Here is a 25,467-nt window from a genome sequence, read left to right as displayed (position 1 = left end):
TTAGAACTACTTAAACCTAACAAACCTAAGGACATCACACACATCCATGCCCGAGGGAGGATTCGAACCTGCGACCGTAGTGGTCGCGCGGTTCCAGACTGTAGCGCCTAGAACCGCTCGGCCACCCAGGCCGGCCAAGGTGGTCAGACAATGTCTGAAACGCTTGTATGGATGTTACGGGGAGGGTTGTACTGAGCCATGAATGTCAAGAAAAAAATTCGATGCGTTGCGCCGTTTCCGAGTTATTTAACACTGAAGTTAGCCAATCAGGTAGTCGCGCGCGCAAATTCAAGTTCCAGCTAACCAAACAAAACTCTCGTTGAGCAACACCGCTCCTGGGAGGCCGCTTGAATGGGAGCGCGCGACGCTCCGACTGGCTAATTTCAATGCTTTGTAACTGAGAAACGGCGCAAAGTATCGAATTTTTTTGTCTTAACACTTGTGGCTCAGTACAACCTGCCTTGCAACGTCCCTACAAGCCTGTCATGCATTTTCTTACCATCCTGTATATCTTGTTATGGTATGAGGAAACAGGGGGTGGAGGGGTTAGGTGGTGGGGAAGAGCTATTATGGTTGAAAACTGGGACGCGAATACTGAAAGGTTTTGAGAAAGGATGCGTTACTCCATACACCGACTGAATCTCATTTGGTTGTCTTGTAACGCGGGACAACGAACTATAGCAGATAACTGCAATAATGATTTCCCTTTTCCGAGGTAAAAGATCCTGTCGACGTTTTGCCGGGTTTGCGAATCAAATTTTTTTTAAGAAGTTCTCTTTCTGGAAAACATAATGTATTTCCTTTTATGTTTCTTGCCCAATTATGTTTCGCCACCTATGTGTCCTATTCAGTGGGTCTCGTTTTATTTCTGTAACACATCATACAAACTTGTGCGGTTCTAGGCGCTTCAGTCTGGAACCGCGTGACCGCTACGGTCGCAGGTTCGAATCCTGCCTCGGGCATGGATGTGTGTGATGTCCTTAGGTTAGTTAGGTTTAAGTAGTCCTAAGTTCTTGGGGACTGATGACCTCAGATGTTAAGTCCCACAGTGCTCAGAGCCATTTGAACAGTCAATTAAAATCACTAGTTTTTATTTTATTTGAGCTGGAAATATTTTTCTAAATTCTGAGGGGAACTGTTTCACAAAAACATCTCCTGGTCAACTTGCGGTGTGATATAAGAATGACCTGTGACATCTTAGGATTAATTTAAGACCCAGGTGTTGTGCTCATCGTTATACTGAACAAAGGTCGTCATCCATATTTGATACGGCAGCAGCAAAGTTCTTAGAGAATTAAAAAAAGAAAAAAGAAAGAAAACAGAAGTACCGGTTTCCCTAGAAGCAGTGCAGAAGCTTGCTGATTCGGTTATCTATGCAACCAGCTTTAGTGGTAGTATCGCGTGCTCCCTAAGTGCTGCTCCAGTGTTTCTGGTGGCGACAGACCACTGATGCTGCTTCCTGGCATACCGGATGAGGTCGAAGAGCGATACCAACTCGCTAGCGGCCTCGCTGCGAGGCATATCGTGTGACAGCTCTCCGCTTCCTAACCGCAGCGACGCCGCTGCTTTTTGTGCTGTGCTCCGCAGGAGGCCTCAGTAGCTCTTAATATTTCTCCGTCGATCCATCTTTACCGGCATCTGGAACGGAGGCACATTACGATGACGGTGACGGACTGGGGGCCATCTGTGGTACCAGACGCTACCCCTACTCGAGGTAAGATACCATTTCTGTATTAGGCTTCCTCAATTACTTATAGACAAAATAATGATCATAACTATTATTGTAGTATCATCTCTGCACGAAATCATCATCTTTGCTTCGGTACAACGTCAACACCAATCTACGTCTATATCTATACTCCGCAAAGAACCTTACGGTGTTTGCCACTGTCACTGTGTACATCTACACCTATATTTCGCGAACCACTTTACAGTGTGTGGTGGAGAGTACTTTTTTTAATTAATACAGTACAATGTACAATATAATGTTACAACAAAACCCACCACGTTAACTAATTAGGTGAAAAGTATTTAAACCGACAAACTCTGGGAGGTTGTAGGGGACATCCCTAATGTCATTTTTTCCTATGAGAAGTATTTAAACCAGTAGAGGAAGATTTCTCTGGCGGCACATCAATAAAACCAACAAACGCTTTACCATTTTTTTATGACCAAGAGACAACAGATTAACACAACCCAGTTTTCAATTACAGTAGATTTTCAAAAATGCCTCCATTGACACGAAAAACAAAGGTTACACCGTCGGATCACACGGGCAAAAACCCCAGGAGTATTCTGAATTGTTCCTGCTGCTGCTACTGGCCGGGCAGCCAGATCCTCTTCTGATGTGCTACGGTCGCAGGTTCGAATCCTGCCTCGGGCATGGGTGTGGGTGATGTACTTAGGTTAGTTAGGTTTAAGTAGTTCTAAGTTCTAGGGGACTGATGACCACAGCAGTTGAGTCCCATAGTGCTCAGAGCCATTTGAACCATTTGAACTTCTTTTGATGCAACAGGAGTTGTAGAAACAAGGTTGCGCATCTCTCCCCACACAAAAAAGTCCAGAGGGGATATATCTGGGGATCGAGCAGGCCATGGTGCAGGACCACCTCTGCCAATCCACGTTTCTGGGAACCGTCGGTCCAGTAATCGATGCACACGACGGCTGAAATGTGCCGGCGCCTCGTCATGTTGGAACCACACCCGTTGTCTTGTAGGGAGCGGGACGTCTTCCAGAAATTCTGGCAATGCTCTTGCGAGAAAATTATGATAGTGCCTGCCATTTAATGGCCTAGGTAGCAGATACGGCCCAATTAAACAGTCCCCAGCAACACCGACCCACACATTAACGAAGAACCGCACTTGATGAGCGGAAGTAACCGTGGCATGTGGGTTATCCCCACTCCAAACATGCGAATTGTGAATGTTGAAGACTCCATCACGCCCGAACGCTGCTTCATCGGTAAACAACACAAAGGATGGAAATGCAGAATGCATTTCACACTGTTCCACGTACCACTGCGGGAACTGTGCTCTGGGTGGATAATCAACTGGTTCCAGGCTGTTGGCACGCTGTAAGTGAAATGGACGTAACAATTGCTCTCGAAGGACTGTTCTTACATTCGTCTGATTCGTCCCCATGTTACGTGCAATTTTACGAATGCTGATTGAAGGCTCCCGCTCCACATGTTGCAAGGCAGCTTCCTCAAATTGCGGCGTTCTTACCCTGCGACGGCGTCTCTGTCCAGGTAATCTGCTAAATGACCCGGTCTCACGCAAACGTTGGTACACAGCAGCAAAGGTCGTATGATGCGGGATACGGCGATTAGGATATTGTTGTTGATAAACCCGCTGTGCAGCTCGTCCGTTGTGGTGCGCTACGTAGTACGCACCAACAATATCAGTGTACTTGTACTCACTCCAGGTCTATCGCTCCATTAGTAAACAAAGACAATGCACTACTACACTGGTGGACAGCAGTTTCCTACAACTGAAGAGCGTAATACGCCCTCGAACAACTGAAGATCGTAATACGGCCTCTAACAACTGAAGAGCTTAATACGGCCTCCAACGATTTAAATAATCCTCATAGGAGAAAATGACATTAGGGAAAAATATTAGTTTTGATGTCCCCTACAACCTCCCAGAGTTTGTCGGTTTAAATACTTTTCACCCTTATAAGTGATACAACATGAAAACAAAGCAGCATTATTACAAAAAACTTCCAAGTACTGGCATAACTATGAACAAGGTTAATCTATTTTATTAATCTACTCTGCAGCGTTACAGTTGTGCCAGTTCATATACAAACCTACTGTTGTGGCCTGTTCACCGAGCTAACCCCAGTGAGCGTGCCCCTGGCACTGCGCTGGCCAAGTTACACTACTGCCCATTAAAATTGCTACACCACGAAGATTACGTGCGACAGACGCGAAATTTAACCGACAGGAAGAAGATGCTGTGATATGCAAATGATTAGCTTTTCAGAGAATTTACCCAAGGTTGGTGCCGGTGGCGACACCTAAAACGTGCTGACATGACGAAAGTTTCCAACCGATTTCTCATACACAAACAGCAGTTGACCGGCGTTGACTGGTGAAACGTTGTGATGCCTCGTGTAAGTAGGAGAAATGCGTACCATCACGTTTCCGACTTTGATAAAGGTCGGATTGTAGCTTATCGCGATTGCGGTTTAACGTATCGCGACATTGCTGCTCGCGTTGGTCGAGATCCGATGACTGTTAGCAGAATACGGAATCGGTGGGTTCAGGAGGGTAATACGGAACGCCGTGCTGGACCCCAACGGCCTCGTATCACTAGCAGTCGAGATGACAGGCATCTTATTCGCATGGCTGTAACGCATCGTGCAGCCACGTCTCGATCGCTGAGTCAACAGATGGGGACGTTTGCAGCAGCATGGGCTATCACCTCGGAGACCGTGGCTGCGGCTACCCTTGACGCTGCATCACAGACAGGAGTGCCTGCGATGGTGTACTCAACGACGAACCTGGGTGCACGAATGGCAAAACGTCATTTTTTCGGATGAATCCAGGTTCTGTTTACAGCATCATGATGGTAGCATCCGTGTTTGGCGACATCGCTGTGAACGCACATTGGAAGCGTGTATTCGTCATCGCCATACTGGCGTATCACCCGGCGTGAAGGTATGGGATGCCACTGGTTACACGTCTCGGTCACTTCTTGTTCGCATTGTCGGCACTTTGAACAGTGGACGTTACATTTCAGATGTGTTACGACCCGTGGCTCTACCCTTCATTCGATCCCTGCGAAACCCTACATTTCAGCAGGATATTGCACGACCGAATGTTTCAGGTCCTGTACGGGCCTTTCTGGATACAGAAAATGTTCGACTGCTGTCCTGGCCAGCACATTCTCCAGATCTGTCACCAACTGAAAACGTCTGGTCAATGGTGGCGGAGCAACTGGCTCGTCACAATACGCCAGTCGCTACTCTTGATGAAGTGTGGTATCGTGATGAAGTTGCATGGGCAGCTGTACCTGTACACGCCATCCGAGCTATGTTTGACTCAATGCGCAAAAGCACCAAGGGCGTTATGGGTACTGATGTCTCAGGATCTATGCACCTAAATTGCGTGAAAATGTAATCACATGTGAGTTCTAGTCTAATATATTTGTCCAATGAATACCCGTTTATCATCTGCATTTCTTCTCGGTGTAGCAATTTTAATGGCCAGTAGTGTAGTTTGGGTCGCTGCAGTCCCTATTTGGTTAGTGTTGTTAGTATTCTGTTCTACCTAATAGTACTACTAATACCTAGTACTTAAATTGATAGTGCAGACTGTTTGTTGTCTGTGATATGATGCACCCGCCGGTCTAATCCTGTAGCGTGGCGGATTCCAGTCGTAAGAGCGACTGGCCAATTCCGCGCCCGCCGATTTGGGCGAGTACACCTCAGTCTTTGTCGGTTTTGCAATTAACCATTTTGGTTACTAATGAAATCCCTCATGAACTTTTGTGATACTCCGTTAGTCATACTGTTGAGGACATTGAAGGCATCGGCTCCTCATGTTAAGGTTCAAAATGGTTCAAATGGCTCTGAGCACTATGGGACTCAACTTCTGAGGTCATCAGTCCCCTAGAACTTAGAACTACTTAAACCTAACTAACCTAAGGACATCACACACATCCATGCCCGAGGCAGGATTCGAACCTGCGACCGTAGCGGTCTCACGGTTCCAGAGTGGAGCGCCTGGAACCGCACGGTCACTCCGGCCGGCTCGTGTTAAGGCGTAAGTGTCATTGTTCGGTAGTTGAGTTTTTAGATCATGCGGCACATTATCATATAACGGACAGTCATAGATGATGTGCTCAGTTGTTCCGTCTTGAGCATCACAGTCACACGTTGGTGTAGCTCGTTTACCAAATCGACACAGATATGTCGGATATGGCCCATGTCCCGTGAGAAAGTGCAGCAGTCCCCTACTTGGCTCGAAATGACTCATCCCATGTATTTCCTTGATGTTGGGCAACAGTTCAAAAAATGGTTCAAATGGCTCTGAGCACTATGGGACTTAACATCTGTGGTCATCAGTCCCCTAGAACTTAGAACTACTTAAACCTAACTAACCTAAGGACATCACACACATCCATGCTCGAGGCAGGATTCGAACCTGCGACCGTAGCAGTCGCGCGGTTCCGGACTGAGCGCCTAGAACCGCTAGACCACCGCGGCCGGCGGGCAACAGTTTGAAGACCATTCTCCCTGTATCTTGATTTTCCCAGGGTTGTTGCCACAGCTCCTCCCCCCTCCTTGTGACAGCAAACTTGTCCCCTACCTGTACCACCAAGATGTCTCTGCTCCTGTCTACTTTTCCTTTAGTAACCCAATACCATGCTGCCTGCTCTCGTATCTTTATGGCTAGCGGACATAACCCTATTAACATTAGTAGATCCCCCCCCCCCCCCGGAGTTGTTCAATATGCTCCGACAGATCGTAGTATCACGTTCCGCTGCACCCTTCTCACAGCCATGGCAGGCACCACCCTCGTGAACCTGTGTGCTCAGACCCCACACGCATATCCTACTATTGACATTAAAATGCTGTTGTGACAGAGCTTGATTAATGCAGGTGGCAGATGAAATCTCTTGTGTTCTATGTTGATTAGACTACTTAAGACCTCTAGGGCTCGTTTCGTTGTGATTTCTATGTGAGATGTATAATTCCATTATTCATCAATTACGACTCCTAGATATCTTGCCTCGCGGCGCCGAAGAACTGGTGTTCCTTCTATTCTAACTGTAGGATTCCTGATCAGGCTGCCTTTCAGTAATAGGTATGTACTTAGCGGACCAATGTCGTTTCCCCCTTTCCCTGTTCCACTGCCGTGCGGGGTAGCCGCGCGGTCTGGGGCGCCCTGCCACAGTTCGTGCGACTCCCCCCGTCGGAGGTTCGAGTCCTCCCTCGGGCATGGGTGTGTGTTCTGTCCTTAGCGTAAGTTAGTTTAAGTTAGATTAAGTACTGTGTAACCCTAGGGACCGATGACCTCAGCAGTTTGGTCCCACAGGAACTTACAACAAATTTCGGTTTTTTCCCCTGTTCCACTAGTGAACGCTCCGCAGATAGATTGATTGCTGGAAGTCTTCACGTGAGATCGAATCTGTCTGTTTCACCTTTATGTTCTTTCTGCGAGATATACGTTGGAGGAAGGTATATACTGGTGGACTCTGCTAGGAACGTACTTTTTAATAGTAAATCACACCGTGATGCACAACATCTCAGTTGGAAAGTTCGCCTCTGAAGTTGGATGAGCATAGCCATAGCGCTTTCTCGTTTACTGAACGAAACTGTGGCGAAACGCGGTGTTCTTCTTAGTCTCTCCTCTGTTTCCTCTATCAGCTCTATATGGTTCAGGTCACAGACTGAAGAGCAATATTCAAGTATCGGTCGAACGATGATTCTGTAAGCCATCTCCTTCGTAGGTTGGCCATATGCTTCCTGGCAATTCTTCCAATGAATCACAATCTGACATCTGCCTTCCTTCCAATTAGTTTTGAGTGGTCATTCTACTTTAAATCGGTCAATACAGATAGAACCAGATATTCAGCACAGGCGACTGCTTCCAGTTCTTGTTCTGCAATCTTCTAACCATAAGATAATAGGCCTTGTTATGACCAGAGCAAGCTACAATCATCTGGCCATAACTGTATGTCTTATGATTGCTCTTGGAGATGGATCACTGGAGCAACTACCTATGAAATATTATTTTCTTTACAAACAGAGATTCACTTAACTTGGTACAGCTCTTTGCCACACGAGTGCTTGATAATTTACAACTGTCACTGACTGTGCAACAATCACAAACTCTTCTCTCGAAGCCGGCCGAAGTGGCCGTGCGGTTAAAGGCGCTGCAGTCTGGAACCGCAAGACCGCTACGGTCGCAGGTTCGAATCCTGCCTCGGGCATGGATGTTTGTGATGTCCTTAGGTTAGTTAGGTTTAACTAGTTCTAAGTTCTAGGGGACTAATGACCTCAGCAGTTGAGTCCCATAGTGCTCAGAGCCATTTGAACCATTTTCTTCTCTCGAAGTTCAGTATTCAACACTTAAAAAATACATGCCCATATGAGAATTGACAAATAATAGTCCTACTCGATGATGCTGACTGCTTCAGCTGAATTCACGAATTGGGAAGTGCACCATTGCCTCGGTAGATGGCGCTGACGAATGAAAGATCATCTGACTACGTGCTGAGTCTGTAGTCTACGAATGACGATTATGGACATTGATGATGCCAGTTCTGGTAAAAGGTCCTTCGTCGATAAAGAGGACTGATGAAGAAAGTCCTTAATTGTGATGATCTGGTACAAAAACCATCGACAAAGTCCTTCCCGTAGAGGGAAACCCTCTACCGATAATCCTTGCAATCATTGCAGGTGATAGGGATAGTAGCGGTTGTCACGCAGGATATAAACACCAAGAAAGGCCTTGAAACATCGTGTGATGTTGTTGGTGTCTGTGAAAGTACTTACTTTAGTGTAGCCGTGCAGCCTCTCAACCGTTTCCATCTACTTGGCCGTAAAAAAAACACCTCGGCTTGTTCCCGACTGTGGCTTACAGTACGCTGCATCAATCACACAGTCTGCAACACGCAAGAAACACACTGCACATGGTCGAAGGAACTTTCATTCGTCAGCGTCACTTAGCGTGGCAACGACACATTTCCATACACATGTCCACAGGACCGTTTTTTCCTCCATCTCTAGTCAGGAATCCGTCCCTCCAGTTTGTCGGTTTTATTAATGCTCACCGAGTATATGGGTGGTGTCTGTTCTGTCGGAGATATCTACCAGAATACACACACACACACACACACACACACACATACACACACACACACACACACACACACAAAGTTGAATTAAAGGTGGAAAGTGCCAGAGGCGCGCTGCTAGATTTGTATCGGTCGGTTCCATCAGTATGACAGTGCCCCTCGAGCTTAGATGGTAATCCTTGGAGTGAAGAAGACGATCTTTTCCCGTAATGCGACTTACGTAAGTTTAGAAAACCAGCAATTGCAACAGACTGCAGAAAGTTTCTACTGCCAGCTGCGTACATTTTGCGCAACGACCGTAAGGGCTAAATAAGGGAGGTTAAGGCTTCAACAGAGGCATACATTTTTCGTTCACTTCTTTTGTGACTAGAACAGGAAAAGGAATGTCTAGCAATGGTACAAAGTACCGTCCGCCATGCGCTGTACAGTCTTCCATCCTAGATCTGTTTTTTGTGTAGGTTATATGGGGATCAATTGGGGTCGTAGAATTTGTCGAGAGCTATTTCGAAAGGAAAAGAAGGAAGGATAAGGCCTAATGTACCGTCAATGCAGAGGTGAGAAGATAGAGAGAACCATTTCTGGATAGACAATAATGCGGCAGGAAATCGACGGCGGATTTTACAAGGAACCATCCTGATGTTTATCTGAATCGTATAGATAAACCATGGATACCTTAAAACTACACTCCTGGAAATGGAAAAAAGAACACATTGACACCGGTGTGTCAGACCCACCATACTTGCTCCGGACACTGCGAGAGGGCTGTACAAGCAATGATCACACGCACGGCACAGCGGACACACCAGGAACCGCGGTGTTGGCCGTCGAATGGCGCTAGCTGCGCAGCATTTGTGCACCGCCGCCGTCAGTGTCAGCCAGTTTGCCGTGGCATACGGAGCTCCATCGCAGTCTTTAACACTGGTAGCATGCCGCGACAGCGTGGACGTGAACCGTATGTGCTGTTTACGGACTTTGAGCGAGGGCGTATAGTGGGCATGCGGGAGGCCGGGTGGACGTACCGCCGAACTGCTCAACACGTGGGGCGTGAGGTCTCCACAGTACATCAATGTTGTCGCCAGTGGTCGGCGGAAGGTGCACGTGCCCGTCGACCTGGGACCGGACCGCAGCGACGCACGGATGCACGCCAAGACCGTAGGATCCTACGCAGTGCCGTAGGGGACCGCACCACCACTTACCAGCAAATTAGGGACACTGTTGCTCCTGGGGTATCGGCGAGGACCATTCGCAACCGTCTCCATGAAGCTGGGCTACGGTCCCGCACACCGTTAGGCCGTCTTCCGCTCACGCCCCAACATCGTGCAGCCCGCCTCCAGTGGTGTCGCGACAGGCGTGAATGGAGGGACGAATGGAGACGTGTCGTCTTCAGCCATGAGAGTCGCTTCTGCCTTGGTGCCAATGATGGTCGTATGCGTGTTTGGCGCCGTGCAGGTGAGCGCCACAATCAGGACTGCATACGACCGAGGCACACAGGGCCAACACCCGGCATCATGGTGTGGGGAGCGATCTCCTACACTGGCCGTACACCACTGGTGATCGTCGAGGGGACACTGAATAGTGCACGGTACATCCAAACCGTCATCGAACCCATCGTTCTACCATTCCTAGACCGGCAAGGGAACTTGCTGTTCCAACAGGACAATGCACGTCCGCATGTATCCCGTGCCACCCAACGTGCTCTAGAAGGTGTAAGTCAACTACCCTGGCCAGCAAGATCTCCGGATCTGTCCCCCATTGAGCATGTTTGGGACTGGATGAAGCGTCGTCTCACGCGGTCTGCACGTCCAGCACGAACGCTGGTCCAACTGAGGCGCCAGGTGGAAATGGCATGGCAAGCCGTTCCACAGGACTACATCCAGCATCTCTACGATCGTCTCCATGGGAGAATAGCAGCCTGCATTGCTGCGAAAGGTGGATATACACTGTACTAGTGCCGACATTGTGCATGCTCTGTTGCCTGTGTCTATGTGCCTGTGGTTCTGTCAGTGTGATCATGTGATGTATCTGACCCCAGGAATGTGTCAATAAAGTTTCCCCTTCCTGGGACAATGAATTCACGGTGTTCTTGTTTCAATTTCCAGGAGTGTAGATGGCGATAGCGACTTCCAGATTTTGAGTCCAGTGTCTCACTTGAGTCAGTGCATGTGGGAATGATGAGCTTTGTATATAACGAGGCGCACGTGAAAGGCAAGCCGAGCTGCGTACGTCACAGCACGTAACACCGCAGATCCTACGAGTGCCTGCAGCCGTCCCGTATGTTAATGCAGCATCCAAGCAGCGTATGGCACAGCAGAAAGGTACAGAATGCAAATCAGAGGATCATGGGTCGAGTCTCTGTTTGGAAACTTTTTTTAAATTTTAACATTGCGTCACTTACCGAAATAATGCTCAATGTGTTGTATTTATCAACATTTTCATAAAAGGTGTGAAAAGAATAGCAAACGAAAACTGGGAAGTACAAATAAATTTCCAAGAACTTTTATCATCAGGTAAAGAATTTCATCAAAAAGCTTCAAAACTGCTGTTATTTCACCGAGAGAGAAAAAGAAATTGAATCCCCAAAAGACTGCATCAAAATACATTCCGCTGTAGATCATCAGCAATCTACACCTATATTTAGCGAGATGATAGGTTTAGCGAGGTTTGCTGCCCAACTGTGTGACGAGAAACAACCCTTTGTGAATGTAAACCAAGTTCATGTTTTGTATATAAAATTTAAACCAGACATGTAATTACAAAAATGGGACATTGCATGGTGCCAAGAAAACTACTGTTTCCGCTTCTTTTTACGAGAAATGTCACCCCAGCACCTGTAAATCGTCAGCTGTAAAGTGATGACAATATTAGGTTTATGCACGAAGTTCTCATCTATGCCTTGCAAATCCTTCCTGAAAATTTATTTGCAGCCCTAAATTTCCCTTCTCTTCTTTTCATGCCTTTTGTGTAAACATAACTAAAACTAATATATACAGCATTATTTTGGTTTATTTGCAGTGAAAGAAAGGAAAACCTGAACATACTACTTCCGCAAAGGGAATTGACCTCACAGCCCTCGGATTACGTCCTGCACTCTTTCCGCTGCGCCAGCCGCTGCCTTAAAACTACGCTGACATACACTGAAGAGCCAAAGAAACTTGCACACCTGCCTTATATTGTGTAGGGCTCCGCAAGCACATGTAAGTGGCGCAGTACGACGTAGCATGGAGTCGACTAATGTCTGAATAATGCTGGAGGTAATTGGCACCATGAATCTATAAGACTAGGGAAAGCAGAGATCTCTTCTGAACAGCCCATTGCTAGGTATCCAAGATATGCTCAATAATGTTAATAGAATGAAATCTTCACTCTACAGCGGAGTGTGCGCTGATATGAAACTTTCTGGCAGATTAAAACTGTGTGCCGGACCGAGACTCGAACTCGGGACCTTTGCCTTTCGCGGGCAAGCGCTCTACCGACTGAGCTACCCGAACCGACTCACGCCCCCTCCTCACAGCTTTAATTCCGCCAGTACCTCGTCTCCTACCTTCCAAACTTCACAGAAACTCTCCTGCGAACCTTGCAGAACTAGCACTCCTGGAAGAAAGGATATTGCGGAGACATGGCTTAGCCACAGCCTGGGGGATGTTTCTAGAATGAAATTTTCACTCTACAGCGGAGTGTGCGCTGATATGAAACTTTCTGGCAGATTAATACTGTGTGCCGGACCGAGACTCGAGCTCGGGACCTTTGCCTTTCGCGAGCAAGCGCTCTACCGACTGAGCTACCCGAGCACGACTCACGCCCCGTCTTCACAGCTTTTGGAAGGTAGGAGACGAGGTACTGGCGGAATTAAAGCTGTGAGGACGGGGCGTGAGTCCGTCGGAGTGCACAATGGACATGAATTGATGCAGGCGATCAGACAGGATGGTTACGTACGTGTCACCTATCAGAGTCGTACCTAGACGTATCAGGGGACTAATATTACTCCTACAACACAAACCTCACACCATCACACTGCTTCCACCAACTAGAAAAGTCCCATGCTCACATGCATGGTCTATGGATTCATGAGGTTGTCTCCATAACCATACACGCCCATCCGCTCGATTCAATTTGAAACGAGACACGTCTGACCAGACAAAATGTTTCCAATCGTCAGCAGTCCAATGTCGGTGTTGACAGGCCCAGGCGAGGCGTAAAGCTTTGTGTCCTGCAGTCATCAAGGGTACATGAGTGAGCCTTCGGCTCCGAAAGCCCATATCGAAGATGTTTCGTTGAATGGTTCGTACGCTGCCACTTGTTGATGGCCCAGCACTGAAATCTGCAGCAATTTGCGGAAAGGTTGCACTTCTGTCACATTGAACGATTTTCTTCAGTCGTCGTTGGTGCTGTTCTCGCAGGATCTTTTTCTGGACGCAGCGATGTCGGAGATTTGATGTGTTTCCGGATTCCTGATATTCACGATACACTCGTGAAGTGGTCGTATGGGAAACTTCCCACTTCATCGCTACCTCGGAGATGCTGAGTCTCAACACTAGTAACACTAGTGCGCCGACTATAACACCACGTTCAAACTGACTTAAAACTTGTCGACCCTCCATTATTGCAGCAGTAACCGTTTTAACAACTGTGCTAGACGCTTGGTGTCTTATACAAGCGTATCCGACCGCAGCGCCGTATTCCGTTTACACAGCTCTGTATTTGAATACGCATACCTATACCAGTGTCTTTGGCGCTTCAGTGTAAATTGGTCTTGGTCATGTGTCGCCCGACCCGCGCCAAAAATGCAACTTTTTTCTAACCGCTTGGCCATCTGGAGCTCCCATTACTGTTATTTTCGTTTCTGTCCAAGCCCTGTTCATACCACAGATTTGAACTATATTGGTGATGACGAGCAGGCGTGGTCCCCTTCTCTGACATACGCCTTTCCAGCCCGTCAAATAGTATACGAAACGCTATTGACACATGTGGCTCCGATCACTGGTCCAGACGAATGCCCAATACGAAAACAATTCGATACGGCCTTCTCTGAAGATGGATACCAACTTGTAATTTTTTTGCCGTGCGAGCATGTCTGCTACCTTTGGCTATTTTTAGTGTGCAAACCGTCGATTAAAAATAACAATTATTCTCTTAAACATAAAGGATAAACAACTACCTAACGTCGACATCGTCGTTTTTATTAAAAAGCAGACTGCCTTGACGGACCTTTTTGAGCTACTTAACATATTATTTAGTTCTTAATTGTGCATGACAGTTCCCACAGATCTGCTTCTGTCGTGAGATTTACTGACTAAAAATACAAATAATTTACGCTGCAAAGTGTTGTAGTTTTTGTAGTTAATCTTTGACATGTTAATCTTCACAAGTATACAAAATGTTAATATAGGGAAAAATGGATTGTGCTCTAAAATAACAAGAAATCATGATTCGAATGTGGGCGGATTGGATCCTTCATATTTAGTGAATATAAATCATACACAGGTCCAATAACAACCTCTATGCGTAAAATTAAAAATTGCTGCTATTTGCTTTGTCATTTACTAGTATTTAACATCTTGTTAACTGCAAGGAACCATTGCTGTCTAAACAACTGCTAATTCAAAATTTATGACAACATAATTTAAAATTTTACTGTGGTACTACTGCTACTTCCACTACGGCCAGCTGTTTTTCCTGTGCTAAGCCTATAGTGTCCTCTGACACTTTATGCCCTTAGACAGTATGTACCAACGGAGTAAGGCAGCTTCCCCCACCTCAAACGCAGTGGCGCTGGTATGCAAAACAGGGGCGAGACGCATAGCGTGAGGCTGTCGAAATCGATGGAACAAACACAGAGAGGACTGCTGTAGTATTGTGCAGTACAGTACAGAAGATAACTGAAAGAAAAACGCAATGAGACTAAAAGAAATAACACTGTCATTCAAAGCAATAACATAAATTTGTGATGGTTCTCTGGAGATTACAAAAGACGAGATATGGTTCTTAGTAGAGTGTGTGATCACCAAGGACAGCACTCCATGCTCTGCAACGTGCTGCCATGCTGGCCACAAGGTTGGTCAGGAGCTCTTGTGATAGGGTGTTCCAATTCTCCAACAGCGCTTTTCACAACTGCTGGATAGCATGTGCTGTAATACACGACTGGCCATTAAAATTGCTACACCAAGAACAAATGCAGATGATAAACGGGTATTCATTGAACAAATATATTATACTAGAACTGACATGTGGTTACATTTTCACGCAATTCGGGTGCATAGATCCAGAGAAATCAGTACCCAGAACAACCACCTCTGGCCATAATAACGGCCTTGATACGCTTGGGCATTGAGTCAAACAGAGTTTGGATGGCGTGTACAGGTACAGCTGCCCATGCAGCTTCAACACGATACCACACTTCATCAAGAGTAGCAACTGGCGTATTGTGACGAGCCAGTTGCTCGGCCACTATTGACCAGACGTTTTCAATTGGTGAGAGATCTGGAGAATGTGCTGGCCAGGGCAGCCGTCGAACATTTTCTGTATCCAGAAAGGCCCGTACAGGACCTGCAACATGCGGTCGTGCATTATCCAGCTGAAATGTAGGGTTTCTTAGGGATCGAATGAAGGGTAGAAAAAAATGGTTCAAATGGCTCTGAGCACTATGGGACTCAACTGCTGAGGTCATAAGTCCCCTAGAACTTAGAACTACTTAAACCTAACTAACCTAAGGACAACACACACATCCATGCCCGAGGCAGGATTCGAACCTGCGACCGTAGCGGTCGCGCGATTCCAGACTGTAGCGCCAGAACAGCTCGGCCACCAGCGGCCGGCAATGAAGGGTAGAGCCACGGGTCGTAACACATCTGAATGTAACGTCCACTGTTAAAAGTGCCGTCAATGCGAACAAAAGGTGACCGAGGCGTGTAACCAATGGCACCCCATACCATCACGCCGGTTGATACGCCAGTATGGCGATGACGAATACACGCTTCCAATGTGCGTTCACTGCGATGTCGCCAAACACGGATGCTACCATCATGATGCTGTAAACAGAACCTGGATTCATCCGAAAAAATGACGTTTTGCCATTCGTGCACCCAGGTTCGTCGTTGAGTACACCATCGCAGGCGCTCCTGTCTGTGATGCAGCGTCAAGGGTAACCGCAGCCAAGGTCTCCGAGGTGATAGTCCATGCTGCTGTAAACGTCGTCGAACTGTTCGTGCAGATGGTTGTTGACTTGCAAACGTCACCATCTGTTGACTCAGGGATCGAGACGTGGCTGCACGATCCCTTACAGCGATGCAGATAAGATGTCTGTCATCCCGATTGCTAGTGATACGAGGCCGTTGGGATCCAGCACGGCGTTCCGTATTACCGTCCTGAACCCACCGATTCCATATTCTGCTAACAGTCATTGGATCTCGACCAACGCGAGCAGCAATGTCGCGATACGGTAAACCGCAATCGCGATAGGCTACAATCGGACCTTTATCAACGTCGGAAACGTGATGGTACGCATTTCTCCTCCTTACACGAGGCATCACAGCAACGTTTCACCAGGCAACGCCGGTCAACTGCTGTTTGTGTATGAGAAATCGGTTGGAAACTTTCCTCATGTCAGCACGTTGTAGATGTCGCCACCGGCGCCAACCTTGTGTGAATGCTCTGAAAAGCTAATCATTTGCATATCACAGCATCTTCTTCCTATTAACATTTCAAAACTCTGACATCTCTCTCCCCACATCCACCACTGCTGGCGGCTCACCTCCAGCTGCCCAACGCTACGCGCTGCACATAGCTGTCTGCGATTTTCATACAGAGCGCTACGTGGCGTCACTAACATGAAAACCTAAACAGCCTACTTACAATATCACTGGTTGAAATTACTTTCATCTTGTCAAAATCACTCCACTGTTCACTCCGATGTATGTAAGATCGGCTTTTCAGGCATATTCTTACGATCTTTTACACCTCAACAAAGCTTTCTCTCGTCGTATATAATATAACAAAAAGTTGTTGACAAGTGACATTATTATTATTATATTCTTCTCAGTAAATCACACAGAAATAATTACAAGACTTTCTGCCAACGTCAACAGTGACATTTTCAATGCTGTGAATTGATTCGGAGATGGAAATGGATCCATTCATTTTTCCATATCATGGCATACGATGTAGTTAAAATGCAATATTTTTCTTTTTGAATAATGTACAATAATTTAAAAAAATAGTGATTCAGGCGATTCCAGCGGCATCTTCTTCTGTGGGCTTGCTATTGGCTGGAGTGTTTCCCGTTACGGACGCCATCAACGCCGTTGCAAAGAAAGTGTGTGATGCTGGTCTCCTCTGCTCTCGCTCAGCGCCATGGAACAGGAAACATAAACACAGGTATGAAGTTTAATCAACGCAGTTCGCTCCGGGAAGCGAAAGAGACAACATCAGTGCGGTACGGTGTAAACACTTCCTGGAGCTCGCGTGGTGTGAACACTGATAATTCGTTCCGGTATTTGTTTTACTTCCACAGGCTCTGGCAAATCGTTAAAACGTTTGCTACGCTGCGACCACCACTATCGAAGGTGGCGATTGCAGCCCCCGTGCTCCACAGACTTCACAACACCATCCGCACAGTCTCGTAATGAATACTGAAGCACTTCGTGCACTCATCACTGAACTGATTACCGACGCCGGCCGCGGTGGTCTAGCGGTTCTGGCGCTGCAGTCCGGAACCGGGGGACTGCTACGGTCGCAGGTTCGAATCCTGCCTCGGGCATGGGTGTGTGTGATGTCCTTAGGTTAGTTAGATTTAAGTAGTTCTAAGTTCTAGGGGACTTATGACCTAAGATGTTGAGTCCCATAGTGCTCAGAGCCATTTGAACCATTTTTTTTTTTTTTTTTTTATTACCGACGCAGCCATCGCGTCCCACAATGCAGACACACATCAAAGCGATCCACCTGTCGGTGTAATTACAGCAACAGACCTGCAACCCTCACAGAAACACCAACGGGACGCACAGCCGGCCGATGTAACCGAGCAGTTCTAGGCGCTACAGTCCGGAACCACGCTGCTGCTACGGTCGCAGGTTCGAATCCTGCCTCGGACATGGATATGTGTGATGTCCTTAGGTTGGTTAAGTTTAACTAGTTCTAAGTCTAGGGGACTGATGACCTCAGATGTTAAGTCCCATAGTGCTTAGAGCCATTTGGGACCGCACAGAAGAGGAAGGACAAGACGACCAACGCGACAAAATGAAGAAAGCGCTACGTGTCAACTCTACACATACACAGGAAGGAACCTTCACTCAACAAAATGTATGCTGCACTGCTAACTTAGTCGCAATTACTGACGTAGGGCCGTTCATCTCATTTGTTGAAAGTCGAGACAGAAACATAGGCTGGCTCCACCCTATGGCACTAGGCTAACTCCTTAGGCAGGACTGCGAGATATTATTCTAGCACGTAATCAGTATTACGGCGGCAGGCAAACTTGAGATTGTGTCAGAATTAGCTGCCTGTGTCTAAGTTCGATACTCTTTCTTAGACAAAGAAAATGTGGAGGGTTACATTCGGGGAATTTCTTCACAGCTAAACAAGGCATCATCAGTTGAAACCTCTCTTACAGAGGACGAATTACTAACGGAAATGATATATTGCTGCGAAATTATTAGCTTCGGGCGATTCTATAGAATTGTGATTGTGAATGGGCAAAAGGTAGCAAAAGCATCTCCAGTTTGTTTTGTGACATTTACATCACATCGGAAAAATTAGATCAGGAAATGGGACAATGAAAGTAGTAGAAGAGTTTTGTCATTTGGGCGGCAAAATAACTGGCGATGGCCGATATAGAAAGAATATGAAGTGCATACTGGCAATAGCAAGAAGGGATTTCTTAGAAAAGAAACATTCCCCAACGAATATAAATGCTAATACGTCCTTCCTGAAGGCATTTATCTGGAATGTGGCCTTGTACGGAAGTGAAAAGTAGGTGACGACTAATTTAGACAAGTAATACAGATTTAGGGCAAGTGCAGAGAGTAATACATCAATACAAAATAGGAAAAGAACAGCCATAAACAGGTTGAAAACTACTAACGATACAAATGGATGTCCTCATGTAGACAGTGAGTTACGGGAGTTCTTAAACTGGAGTGAGTACGTAGGTTGGCTACCACGTTGCCGGACGGGTTCTTCCATTGGAGACAACTAATGTCGTGATCAGGCCTGAGATCATTGTCCACAAACTACATTTGCTGGATACCCCAAACTGTGCGAGACACAATTAGGCTGACGTTTGACATATCTGAGGTGCGTGAGAAACTAATTGTCGGAAACGATTATTTACTTTTTTATTGCCACGGCAACAACTTAAACTCATAGTAGGAAAATCTTCAAAGCAGTAGTACGTTGGATAATCTATTGAAAAATCTGAACTGCGAATTCACCATCATTTGACACCACTGCTTGCACACTTTAGTTATCAGAGTCAAACTAGTCCCATACTCAGGGAATGGGCGTAGAAAAGCAGCTGCAGGAACCCTGCAGCGCCGTTCTAGACAATGTCCTAGTGGAGGTGGTTTACTGTTGCCTTCCTCTGACCTGTCACGAGTTGGCAATGGTGTCTCTGTGTCGTGTCGATGACTGTGATATCGGATTTGAATCATTAGGCGTGGAGGGAGGGAGAGCCTGAAAGCCGATGCCGACACATAGGCTGCTACTCTTGAACAAAACCCAGTTTAATGTTCTCATTCGACGGACGGATCATCAACCATGTCACACTCCCTCACTACATACGAAACTGTGGAGAGGTTTGGAAATTAACCAAGGACATTAGCGCAAAGAGTGGTGATCAGGAACTTTATACCACCACCTCCCTCCCTGTAGTGGCCAAAGACTAGTTCAAAAATGTTCGAATGTCCATGACTTCAACCTCTGCAGCTGTGACACCAGAATATTACGAGGGATCTCCGAACCGCGCCAGAGAATGGAGCGCAATCCGAAGAATCTCTGAACTGTATAAATCAGGTTGGTTGGTTGGTTGGTTTGGGGAAGGAGACCAGACAGCGAGGTCATCGGTCTCATCGGATTAGGGAAGGACGGGGAAGGAAGTCGGCCGTGCCCTTTGAAAGGAACCATCCCGGCATTTGCCTGGAGCGATTTAGGGAAATCACGGAAAACCTAAATCAGGATGGCCGGACGCGGGATTGAACCGTCGTCCTCCCGAATGCGAGTCCAGTGTCTAACCACTGCGCCACCTCGCTTGGTATAAATCAGTAAAGGACTAATAAAGAGTTGTATCCTAGCCAGAACCCGCCTCTGCTGCCGTCCACATCCCTCATCTTCGACGGAGAACCAAACTCACACCCAGCCTACCTAACCCATCTCTACAGTACAAAACAAGCAGAACTGAGAGTTTAGCTTAACTTACCCCGATGTTATTCGTCGTTGCCAGCACCAATGTTGCACACACACACACACACACACACACACACACACACACAGCCCGTGAGAATGGATGAAACTCACTACTCAGCCTTATACTCTGTAGACTACTGTGAAGTGCAAGGCAGAGCGTACTTCCCATTGTACCAGCTATTAGGGCTTCTTCCCGTTCTATTCACGTAAGGAGCGCGAGAAGAATGAATGTTTAATTGCATCTGCGCGCACTGTAATTAGTTTGGCCTCAAGATCCCAAAAAATTGTTCAAATGGCTCTGAGCAGTATGCGACTTAACTTCTGAGATCATCAGTCGCCTAGAACTTAGAACTAATTAAACCTAACTAACCTAAGGACATCACACACATCCATGCCCGAGGCAGGATTCGAACCTGCGACCGTAGCTCAAGATCCCAGTGGGAGAAAGTTGTAGTATACTTCTAGAGATCATTTAATGCTGGCTCTAGAATCTGTAAGTAGTTTACCTCGGGATGGTTTGCGTCTATCTTCAAGTGTCCACCAGTTCATTTTCTTCAGAGTCTCTGTGACACTCTCCCCCGTATCAAACAAACCTGCTGCCCTTCTCTGTATACGTACAATATTGTGAGCTTACATCCCAAAGATGTTCGGGCTCACATGCGGTTCCTCTTAGTCGAATGTCTTGGCTCAAACTCGTCTAAGGGTTGAACAGCACGCGTCGCATTACACGCCCTAAATTAGACACTTGTGACCGTTTGGTTAAATTGTCTGGCTGATGGAAAGTTTGTGAAATACAAATATAACATATAACAAAAGTAATAATAATATCGGAAACTAAATTAACGACCCATAAATGATGTAGGCCACACAGTTGCGATTTGGTTAGAATAATGCTTATTCAGAAAGCAAACTAATAGCGAAAGTGGTCGTATTTAGAGTTACTGTTACACTCGAGCGCATATCCATTTGACACAGTTCGATCGTTCACAATCTCATCGCAATTTCGACACTACGCCTCGTTAACTATGCGAAAAGTTCGAGTTCACACCAGGCACGCTGCTGCTCACCGCTCAGAGACTAAGTCCCGCGATAAAACACAGCGCTAAATTTTCTAATTCGTTTCACTTCCTAGACCGACTGTCCGCTTTCGCCTGTCAATCTGAACTGTCCCTTTTGTTGTCTCGACCAGAACTGTCGTCTGCCCGTCTCCGACCGCGTTTCGCGCGCGCCGAAAATCTTCGCTCAACTGACTAGCGCAGTTCCCTTTCCTGAAGCCGTCCATCTGATTGGCTACAGCTTATTCTACATTACTTTACATTTTAACATATTTAAATAATCAAAGCTTGACCACTTTCACGTTCTAAATAAAGTAACAATAATACCCATTACATTCTTTTACATAAAACCAATACAATTTCCTTCTTAGCTTTGAATGCCACGACCAGTAGCCTTGCGGCAATATGCTTTCTGGTAATAAATAAAGAACAAAAGTAACTGTTATGCAGTAAACTTTACAACAAATATTCTATTACCCAATGATTCAATAGGTGGCATGCTGTCATCGTTCAATGTGTTTTGTGTGGAGGAAATGATGATCTGATGCTTAACTGAAAATACTGATAATTTAAATTTACTTTATCTTTTAAACAAAAGAAATTACAGAATTGATACTTACAACATTTGTCATTGTAACGATGCGCTTCTATATGAAATTTCGATCGTTAAGATCGACTAAAGCGTTTAGATTTTAGCATTCAGGTCTTTGTTACAAAACTTGTGAATTTCACTTTAACAGTAAATCATAAACTATTATAGATATGATCAATATTCAAGTTTTATTGGGATCACCATGAAAATTTATGAAGGATGGTAGATTAAAATTTCTGTGGCTTGATTCCCTGAATTTCTACGGAATTAAATAGTTTTCATAAATGTTTCCCTTTATGGCCGAGCTTAGGCCCGTCATATCTAACACTGCTACGTCTCCTTGGCCACAAATGGCTTCTACTGGGTTTCCTTGTGACGTAGGTTCTCGTCTGTCTCACTCGCACACTACATCGGTTAGGTCTCAATAGACAATAGATGCCTGTGAATTTTCCCATCTAGTGGTGAATCTGTGCCCTTTGTGGCACGCAGTCCTGGACGACAGGGTTCGTTTCACATTTCCTGTGCCGGCCGCGGTGGCCGATGGGTTCTAGGCGCTTCAGTCCGGAACCGTGCGACTGCTACGCTCGCACGTTCGAATCCTGCCTCGGGCATGGATGCGTGTGATGTCCTTAGGTTAGTTAGGTTTAAGTAGTTCTAAGTTCTAGGGGACTAATGACCTCAGATGTTAAGTCCCATAGTGCCCAGAGCCATTTAGACCATTTTTGAACAATTCCTGTAGGCTGACTCTTTCGCTCACATACTTAAATGAGAGAGAAATGCGCGTTAACTCACAATATCCACTGTTAGTTCTATTTGGTACGGATTTCCACACACTTGTGCAATATTCTAGGATGGATCGCATGAATAATCTGTAAATTGTAAGCAATCACCATAGTAGACTGAAGAAATTCTCTTGTTCTTCAAATAAACTGACATCTGCTTTATCTACGACTGATCCTATGTGATCATTCCGTTTCACATCCCTACAAAGTGTTACACCCAGGTATTTTTATGAGTTGTCCGATTCCAACAGTGCTCTTGATACTGTACTCGTAGAGTAGTACGTTCATTTTTCGTTTTGTAAAGCACACATTTTACATTTTTTAGCATTTAAAGCAAGTTGCCAACCTCTGTATTGCTTTAGTCTATTGAAGATATAACTGAATATTTCTGCGGCTATTTTCAAACAGCATTTCAGTACAGATAACTGCAGATCCGTGAAAAGTCTGAGATTGGTACTAATATTGTGTGCAAGGCCATTGACATATAACTTAAACAGCAAGGCTCCCAACACACTTCTCTGGGACACATACGATGTTGCTTTTCCACTGTCGATTACTGTACCAAACTGCGACCTCCCTATCAAAAGCATCCTCAGTCCCATCAAAATTTTCGATTGATATCCCAAACAATTGTAGTTTTCACAACAACCGTAGATGCCGTGCTGAGTCATATGCTCTTCTGAAATCGAGAAATACTGCATCTACCTGACTGTCTTGATCCACTGCTTTCATGATGTCATGTGAGAAAAGAGCGTGTAGCGCTTCTCATGTTCGATGATTCCGGAATCCATCCTGGTTGGCATGGAGGAGGTCATTCTGTTCGAGACGCCTTATCTTGTTTGAGCTCAGAATATGTTCTAAGATTGCACAACAAATGAAGGTCAAAGATATTGGTCGGTACTTTTGTGGATTACTTATGCTATCCTAACTGTAGATGTGTGTCACCTGTGCTGTCTCCTAACTACTGGGTACGGTTTTCGTTCTAGGGATTTACCGTGATTATAATTAAAATACTAGCTATCTCCGCTGCAGATTCGACGTAGACTCTGATAGGGATTCCATTGTGCCATGGACTTCGTTCATTTTTAGCGATTTCAGCCATTTCTCATCACTTGCACTGATATCTACATTATTCATCTTTGCAGTGGTGCGAGAATTAAATTGGAGAATTCCCCTGGCTATTCATTTGGAAACTGAGTTTGGCGCTTCTGGTTTTACTTTACTACTCTCAGTTTGAGTCCCTGTCTCGTCCGTGAGTGTCTGGGCACTAACTTTGGTTCCAAAAAAATGTGTGTGAAATCTTATGGGACTTAACTGCTAAGGTCATCAGTGCCTAAGCTTACACACTACTTAACCTAAATTATCCTAAGGACACGCACACCCACGCCCGAGGGAGGACTCGAACCTCCGCCAGGACCAGCCGAACTTTGATTCCACTAACAGTTTTTACAGATGGCCAGAATTTCTTTGAGTGTTGTGAGAGCTCGTTCGATAATATTCTGCTACGGTATTCCGCAGTTGAGGTCTACGTGGAACTGAATTCGCTTTGTGATGGTTTTGCAAGCATGCTTGCTGAGTGTTTTCGATTTTATGTCAACGCTGCGCGGAAAGAACATTGTTTACGGCTGTGCGTTATGAAGCACTTTGTACCTCACATTGGCGAGCGAGGGCTGCTGTGCCGCCTCGGTCGCGCTGCCAATTTTTTGCGCTCGTAGTGTTGAGCGACATGAAATGTTTGGGACTTGCGTGCCCATATAGAGAACACTTCGCGTCCTCAGCTGGAACTACAGGAGCGTGAAAATCTAGCTACGCGAATTCCTGTACTTCCTGAGCTTCACCACTTATTGTACGTCGTTCAAATGGTTCAAATGGCTCTGAGCACTATGAGACTTAGCATCTTAGGTCATCAGTCCCCTAGAACTTAGAACTACTTAAACCTAACTAACCTAAGGACATCACACATCCATGCCCGAGGCAGGATTCGAACCTGCGACCGTAGCAGTCCCGCGTTTCCGGACTGCAGCGCCTAGAACCGCAAGACCACCGCGGCCGGCCGTACGTCGTTCAGAAAGCGATTGCTATACTTTAAAATTTCTGCTCTGTTCCATCGTCTGCTATATTTTGGATAATGGCATCGCCGAGAATTTCGTCCCGAAATGATGCTCCACAAGTAGAATTAAATTTGCAGTTTCTAGTTATTACTTTTAAGTTTTGCTGTTCATCCTTTCTATTTTGTGTACGCATACTGAAAAATTTATAACGAGCGGCAATCACTTGTATCCGAGATTCATAATCATTATTCTCTATATCAGCGCAGGACAACGTCTGCGGCTCTACTTGAGGAAACAACTTTCCTAAAAAGGCTAAAGGTTTTTCTGCTCCAGCCCCAGATAAGAAAAATGGACGACGAGATTCACCGAAAATGTTGTATGCAAAGAAGTGCTATTCGATCTCAGTCTTACATACGGACCATTCTTCTACTTTGGCGTCGAATGACAGAAACCGAAATCCTGAGCTTCATTAGGTGCTTTATGCGCTTCTTGTTGCTTTTGTTGTACTTGAGGCAGTCGTGAAATTAATGTCAGCGACTCATTAAATTGACGACTCTGAAACTGATCAAGCGCCGTAAGTGATTGCTCTCCACTGGAAGCTATATTTACAATAAAGCTGAACAGCAGAACGTCCAATGTACGTGAAGTATTTAATTATCTAATGGCACCACAAAAAGGACAAAATAAAAAACTTCTCTTTGAAATATGACCCTCCTATCTGAGGATAAAAATTAAACTCTACTTCCGCCTTCTGAAAGAACACAAAATTAGCAATTTCAGCGATTA

The 25,467-nt window shown here is 45.8% G+C and overlaps 1 protein-coding gene across 1 annotated transcript in view; it reads left to right on the top strand.

The window, feature by feature from the left end:
• The first annotated feature begins 1,553 nt into the window (after nucleotides 1-1,553).
• Nucleotides 1,554-25,467, top strand: part of LOC126199154 (zinc finger protein 625-like) — a 241,005-nt gene continuing 217,091 nt past the window's right edge. Inside the window, exon 1 of the mRNA XM_049935919.1 lies at nucleotides 1,554-1,714. Coding sequence (XP_049791876.1) covers nucleotides 1,660-1,714 — 55 coding nt within the window. The 5' untranslated portion in view covers nucleotides 1,554-1,659. The remainder of the gene's footprint in view (nucleotides 1,715-25,467) is intronic.

Source organism: Schistocerca nitens, chromosome 1 (assembly GCF_023898315.1).
Source record: "Schistocerca nitens isolate TAMUIC-IGC-003100 chromosome 1, iqSchNite1.1, whole genome shotgun sequence".
Classification (NCBI taxonomy): Eukaryota; Metazoa; Arthropoda; class Insecta; order Orthoptera; family Acrididae; genus Schistocerca; species Schistocerca nitens.
This window is presented reverse-complemented; position numbering and strand designations above follow the sequence as displayed.